This window comes from Glycine soja, chromosome 3, assembly GCF_004193775.1.
Source record: "Glycine soja cultivar W05 chromosome 3, ASM419377v2, whole genome shotgun sequence".
NCBI lineage: Eukaryota > Viridiplantae > Streptophyta > Magnoliopsida > Fabales > Fabaceae > Glycine > Glycine soja.
Window position 1 is genome coordinate 32,735,476 of NC_041004.1, and position 7,416 is coordinate 32,742,891.

Below are 7,416 nucleotides of genomic sequence, written 5' to 3' on the forward strand. Positions count from 1 at the left end.
TTGATGAAAGGATTAGAATTTTGGATGTTAAAAGAAAACTGAAGAGCTAAATGTTTTTAATTTAAAATAGATGAATTGAAATTGGAAAATTTTAAAAAATAAAAACATTAGATATCTCTATTAAAAAAAACCAAAATAATATATTTAAAAAAATGGGAGATGAAAATTGGAAGTAAGCCAAAATTTAATAAAGTAGTGTCAAATTTTCAATGGTTAGGAGGATTATTCGGGATCTTCCATTCGGAGGCTCTAGCATCTCTCATCATCTCGCTCTTTAATTTCTTTCTGCCTCCTTCGTGGGGTTTCGTTTTGTTTCGATTCTCGTTCTGTAGGGTTTTGTCATCCCTTTTCGATCCCCAATTACCCTTTTCTTTGATCATTCAGTGTTTTCTTCTCTTTCACTTCCTATTTCGATTTCCTCGTTAGGTTTTTCCTTGGAACCCTTAATCTCGCAAAACCAGCGGTTCAATTCAGTGTTCCCTACAATCTAGGGTTTCGTTTCGAAAATGCCTCCGAAGACGGCGAAGCGAGGGTCCGCGTCGAGCGCCTCGAAGAGGGGTGGCAGAGGTGGCAGGGGAACCCCGAAGGCTGCACAGAACCAACAGCAGCATGAAACTGCGGAGGAGACAGTGAAGGTTGAAGAGAAACAACAACCCGTGGTTGTTGTTGCTGCTGAGGAGGAACAGCAGAAGGTGGTGGTGGAAAAAGAGATTCCTGCTGTTGAAGAGAACGAGTCCGCTGTGGTTATTGAGGATAAGGCTATTGACATGAATCAAATGGCTCCGGAGGCTGTGGAAGAAACGTCCCATGCGGCTAGTGGGTTGAGCTTGGTGAAAAGTAAGTTTCTTTTCTTCACTCTTAAGTGATTAAGATTGATTTTTAGGGTTTCTTTTAGTTAGGATTGGGGGGGGGGGGGGGGGGTTGTGAAGTTTAGGGTTTTGGTTGTGTTTCCGGGTTGAGATTAAAATTTGGTTGTACTTAAGGTTTTAAATTTCAATTGTGGTTATGGTTTCATTGTGATCCTTGATATTCCGGGAAATTGGAACAAATGCGGCCAGTGCGGTCACTTGCGGTTGCAGTTTTGCCACGATCATTATTGGTATTTTACGGGAAATTAGGACAAATGCAGCTGATGCGGTTGCAGTTTTGCCCCTGTCCTTGATATTGGGACAAATGCATCCACCAAAAATTGGAATAATATGGCTGCATCGGCCACTTCTGGTTGCAGTTTTGTCTCAATCCTTGATATTGGGGGAAATTAGGAGAAATGTGTGGCCACCCCAAAAACCTTGTAGTTGTCGCCAAAATTATGGCTAACCTTTTATTAAAACCTCGGTCATAATTATTTTTGGGTTCTTTTCATGTGAAATTTACATTGTTTTAGTTCCCTTAGGATATATTAATCTGATTTTTTGTTTTTTTTGAAAATGTTAGTGAATATATGATGTTTGATAGATCTGTTCTCTCCTCCTTGTGTTTGCTTTTATGTTTTGGTTTGAAGGAAATGTACTAGCTAATAGCAGGAAAGCTATTACATGATGGATTTCTCCATGAATGTTTAAATGATAATAGTTGTTCCTTTGCCTCTCTGCTAGATGTTGGAAATTGAGTTGGGAGGCTATTGATTGGCATGCAACCCATTCATGTTCTTTAGATATAAACTTTGCATTTATTTTTTGGTTAAAGTTCTATTTCAGTTCATTTGTGTGTTAGTGTGCTGTCATGGGAATAGTTTCAACTAGGAATGGTGAGATTGATTGTGGGGTGTGGACTACCCTAATTTAATGAACGCTATGATGCTGGAAAAGTTTGGTCTGTTTTGACGGGGATCATTTGAAATCTTTATTTTTGACAGATGATGAAGAGGAGGTTAAGGAGTCCATAGATGAATATGAGAAAGATGAACGCTTAGATTTGGAGGATAATGATCCTGAGTATGAACCTGAGGAGTATGGTGGAGTTGATTATGATGAGAAGGAAATTGAACAAGATGAGGGTCATGAGGTAGGAAATGAAGTAGAGGAAGAAGAGGCTGAAGATAATGTAGGTGAAGAAGAGGGTGATACAGGTGAGGAAGAAGTCGAAGATGTTCATGACGAACTTGAGGGTGAAGAGGAGCATGAGCATGCTGGTGAGGAGCGTGAGCATCCAGACTTTGCTGACGTTGAGGAAGAGGAACACCGAGAAGTCGTGAAGGAGAGGCAAAAGCGGAAAGAATTTGAAGTTTTTGTTGGGGGCTTGGACAAGGATGCTACTGAGAGTGATCTGAGGAAGGCTTTTGGTGAAGTTGGGGTGGTTACAGAGGTCAGGTTGATGATGAACCCTCAAACTAAAAAGAACAAGGGATTTGCATTCTTGCGTTTTGAAACTGTGGAACAAGCAAAACGAGCTGTAGCAGAGCTAAAAAATCCAGTGGTAATTTTTTTTATCTTCTCAATGTTAGTGTAGACTTAAAACTGAAGCCGTATTAAATTACGTGTTTTTCATCACCCCAATTTCAGATTAATGGCAAACAATGTGGTGTGACTCCTAGTCAGGACAGTGATACCCTCTATTTGGGAAACATATGCAAGACATGGACAAAGGAAGCTGTAAGTTAATTTTTCTGGGTCTAATTTTTGCACCTTCTGACCTCAAACACCTTGGTTGTGTTGGATAGTTTTTTTTTTCTACATTCAAGTCTGCTGAGTTTCTGATTATGAATGAAAATTCTGGTGGCAGTTAAAAGAGAAGTTGAAGCATTATGGAGTCACCAATGTTGAGGATTTAACTTTGGTAGAAGATACTAATGATGAAGGAAAGAACCGTGGATTTGCGTTTTTGGAATTTCCTTCTCGTTCTGAAGCTATGGATGCCTTTAAGCGACTGCAGAGGAGGGATGTTGTATTTGGAGTTGATAAGCCTGCAAAAGTTTCTTTTGCAGATTCCTTTATTGATCCGGGTGATGAAATTATGGCGCAGGTATTTTGTAAATCCAATTCCTTGGTTTAACGAGAGATTTTTAAATGGAACCCGCATATATGGTTCTCTGGCCTTGCTGAAGCTTGGGTTGCTGTAAACATTGCTGCTAGGTTCCAATACCAACAGTGGTTTAATTTTTGGTTGTCTATATTTTGGATATTGTATCACTTTGTTTTAAATTGTAGTTGCATTGGCTAGGAGCATTTTCCCACAATTTTCTGCAGTTTTGTTGGTAATCACAATGCGCTTGGTAACCTCAGTTTAAAACTAAGCTCATCATTTATATTAAAGAAACCTCTTATGGTTGATCATTAAATTACTATATTTTGCAATTTTTATTGAATTTACTTTTAAGTGTAGTCGGACACTTCAGTAGTGACCAGCTATCCTTGTAGCGCAGTCTTTGGTGTTTAGATACTAGTAGACCTCTAATTTACTGATAAAGTGTGTTTAAGTTGCAGGTTAAAACTGTGTTTATTGATGCATTGCCTCCTTCATGGGATGAAGATTATGTCCGGGATCTTCTCAGGAAATATGGTGAGATTGAAAAGATTGAGCTTGCCAGGAACATGCCAGCTGCTCGGAGGAAGGACTACGGGTTTGTGACATTTGGCTCACATGATGCTGCCGTAAAATGTGCTGATAGTATTACAGGCACAGAGTTGGGTGAGGGAGACAAGAAGGTCTGTCTTGGATATTAATAAACTGTATATGACCAACAGTTAATGGGGCATTGTATAACGCTTTTGCTTCTTTCAGGCAAAAGTTAGAGCAAGGTTGTCTAGACCACTCCAGAGAGGCCGCGGAAAACACATTAGTCGTGGGGACTATCGTTCTAGTCGGGGATCTGGAATGATGACGCGGCCTTCATGGAGCCGACCTGCACCTCGTTCTTTTCCTTCTCGTAGTGTAAGAGGAGTTGGAAGTCGTGCTCCACCTGTCAGACCAGTTAGTGTGAGAGATAGACGCCCTATGATGTCCATACCTGCAAGAAGTAGGCCAGTGCCTCCTCCATCTAGATCTTATGATAGGAGACCAGTTGGTATGTGGTATACAATTATTTTACCAAATAGACTGATTGGTTGTTACTATTGTTCATTCTTTTTTTATAACATTATAAACTATTGTATTATCTTGTTAGCTCCTGCATATCCAAAAAGTAGCATGAAGAGAGATTATGGTCGGCGTGAGGATATACCACCTCCAAGAAGTAGAGTTGCTGTAGATTATGGCTCAAGGGTTGCTTCTGAAAGACGAACATCTTACAGGGATTATCCTGCTCGTGGTCCTGGCTACACCGAGCTCCCTAGAAGCACATCTCGTGCTGCACCAAGGAGAGGCTATGTGGATGATGGGTATGGCCAGAGATTTGAGAGGGCTCCTCCTCCTCCTCCTCCTCCCCATCTAAGTTACCGTGAAGGACGTCCCCGAGATTATGATGCTCTGTCTGGCTCAAAACGTTCTTATGCTGCTATAGTTAGTATTATTTCTGTGTATTTATTATAATTGCTCTGTTTTTTGATACTTGATTTTGTTCTCTAATTAGTAAATGAAATTATTTGCTTTTCATTTTTAATCAGGATGATGTTCCTCCACGATATGCTGATACTGGTGCTCGCCAATCAAGAGCTCGACTGGACTATGACTATGGCGGTAGTGCTTCACAGTATGGAGATGCTTATGGTGATAGGTAAGTTTTGTCTAATATTTAAGGTTTTATGCATTTTTCTTCCCTAAGCCAATTATTGTGTGCAAATCATTCCATGCTTTTGATTGGTAGACTTGGAAGATCTAGTATGGGATATGGTGGTGGCAGCAGAAGTTCTATTTCCAGTCAAGATTCACATGGGTTGTATAGCAGTCGGCAGGGCATGAGTTATGGAGGAGGTGGATTTTTTGCTAATAATTTATTGTCGTCGGCATCAGAATCTTTGTTTCTTACATTTTGACCTGTTCCATGTCAGGTTCTTTTGGTAGTGGTGATGTTGGTGGCATGTATTCATCAAGTTATGGTGGTGATTACATTTCTCGTGGAAGTGATGTAATGATTCTGGTCTTTCTTAGTCGCTATAGGAAGTAGTGTTATACATGCATATATTTTTGGTTTATTCTTATTTATTGTTTTTCCTGTGCTGTAGGTTGGTGGCAGCTCATATTCATCAATGTATTCTGGAAGGGGTGTGGGTGGTGGTAGCAGTTATATGGGTGGTGGCGGATCAGGATCTTATTATTGAGGTAAGTCGTCTGATAACTTCTTGGGATTGCATTTTGTGGTGTAAATCAGGATGCATCCAATATAAGTGTATATTTTTGAGAGATTTCTCTATCCTCGAAATAGCATCTCTTATTTTTTTCACAAGTGCCGGCGAAGGTTGCACTCTGGTCACCAGTGCATTTGTCTGTGAACAGATCTGATATGATAAAGTGGCTGCTGTAGGATGACTGTTGAAGCATGATGCCTACAATTTGGAGACAAAGGATTGCTATTTATAGTTTGTTTTTTGGAAATTATCACAAAATCTAGCTTACATTTCTGGTGGTGCTTACATTTCTGGATGGGATGTATTATCAGTACTTGAATTTATGCTGTATGGACTCAAGTTAATTAAAGACGGAAAAAGTATTGAGCAGTGATGTGTAATTAATATCATACTTGGACGGATAATGTGAAAGATTTCCCACTGTTCTATCTTCCTTTTCATTTGGACAGAGATCAGGCTAGAGATGCTACTTGTTTGATTAAGGCTTCTTGGATTTTTACCTCCTGAATTTATCAGTAAGTTGGTTCTTTATTTTGAATCTCTAAGAGATGTTTAGTTACTTTGGATGGATTACTTGTTTTTTACAGTGATATGATCAGAACAGAAGTGAACTATTTAGCCCTTTGTTGAGATAGTATTAATAAGAGCACTACTTCAGCAATTAATAAAGTCAAATGATTAGTTTTTTGGGATTTATTTGACTTGGTGCCTTTCTAAGATGGTAAAAAGCACAATGCACTGGTAATATTTGTTGCTGGAATGATTTGATATTGCAATTCAATCATTTGTACACAATTGGTTGACCTCCGCTGACTTGGACCTTAGAAGATCAATTGCCTTTGCAATATCTTGGGGAAATGCAACAATCAAGTGATTAACAGATTAGCAGAAAAGGGTTGAGTATAATCTGTTACTGAAAGTTTCTGAATTGGAATTTAATTATTAAAAGTTGGTTCTTTTTGTGCCTGGTTTTACCACCGTCCCTGCTTAATATAGCGAATCCCTAACCCGAAGGCAAAGGTTGCCGAAGTTTATGCTTGTGTGGATTTGATATTGATTTCATGTTTAAGTGGGTGTCTCCTATTACCATACAATGTTTATTGAGTTTCAAATACATTACTATTTTCATTTGGCTCTAAAGGCACTGGAAGCTATTGCCTATGGAATGGGGTATCAATTATGTCTTGTTGGTGGGCTCGTTTAAGACTACAAAGCTTTTAGGATTTATGAATTTTGCTAAATTAGGTGCTTTTACATATCTAAATTTCTCATGCATATAACTCAGATTTTAGATTATTGTTGCATTAATATTCTCAGGTTCTTAGGCTTTTCAAATTGTTAATCTTACAAGTGATTAGGTGCCAACTTGTGTTTCGATTCTCATCGTTCCCGGGTTTCATTTAATTATTCTTCACTCGGTGAGGGTTATATACTAACTTAAGTTTTAGTTTCCAGTTTGTTCTCTCTTGGTGCAGGGTCTAAACTCTCATTAAGCCTTTTTTTTGTAACTCCCTTTATATACAATATGGAAGTTTACCTTATATTTTTTGGTATCTTGTTTTATTTAGTTAGATGCTGTCACAGGATTTTGTAAATCAATGTTTTGTGGATTGGTTCATGCATGACATTGTAAATACTGGGCAAAGTAACATGTTGCTTCAGATTCCTATTTATTCCTCCTATGTTGTGCATGTATGCTGATAATGTATTGTATAACTACAGAAAACAAGGTTTTTGGAACGTTAAAATATTCTTAGCAATACTAGCTTTTAGTTTTTGACATGGTGAGCTAGGTGTCAACTGGTAAAATGTAGGAAAATTGGGTGATTAGATTTGGTTGCCCCCTACCATTGACTTGGGTTTGGGTGATTAATCTCAATATTACATTAACGTTCAAAACAGGAACTAATGGTAACTATTCGTGCCTAACGTTTTTAATATCATTCATCTGACGGAGATGGTCAATGCTTGACTATAGAGGTGAAACATGCAAACAGAAATGTGAACATACCTTACCTGGCCTCGTTGAACTAAATCAGGCTACAACCGAAATGAGAATCCGATGTTTAATCGATTCAATATATAATTATAACTTAATTCAAATTTAGCCATATCATTAGAAACTCCCCAAGAATGAAAGATAATAATATACTTGCATCACTTATTGTATAATCCAATGCACAAAAATTGTGAT

At 38.4% G+C, this 7,416-nt stretch overlaps 1 protein-coding gene across 2 annotated transcripts; it reads left to right on the forward strand.

Moving 5' to 3' along the window:
* The first annotated feature begins 206 nt into the window (after positions 1-206).
* LOC114406485 (nucleolin-like) lies at positions 207-6,883 on the forward strand. 2 transcript variants are annotated; one of them, XM_028369188.1, is made up of 12 exons: positions 207-837; positions 1,856-2,415; positions 2,502-2,591; positions 2,722-2,961; positions 3,423-3,644; positions 3,721-4,003; positions 4,103-4,437; positions 4,542-4,651; positions 4,742-4,848; positions 4,926-5,002; positions 5,100-5,196; positions 5,371-6,883. In XM_028369188.1, the coding sequence occupies exons 1-11, from the start codon at positions 507-509 to the stop codon at positions 5,193-5,195; spliced, it is 2,451 nt and encodes an 816-aa protein (XP_028224989.1). In that variant the 5' UTR covers positions 207-506; the 3' UTR covers position 5,196; positions 5,371-6,883. The 2 variants fall into 2 exon arrangements, with proteins under 2 accessions (XP_028224989.1, XP_028224990.1); XM_028369189.1 differs by having other exon boundaries at positions 5,399-6,883.
* The last annotated feature ends 533 nt before the right edge of the window (positions 6,884-7,416 follow it).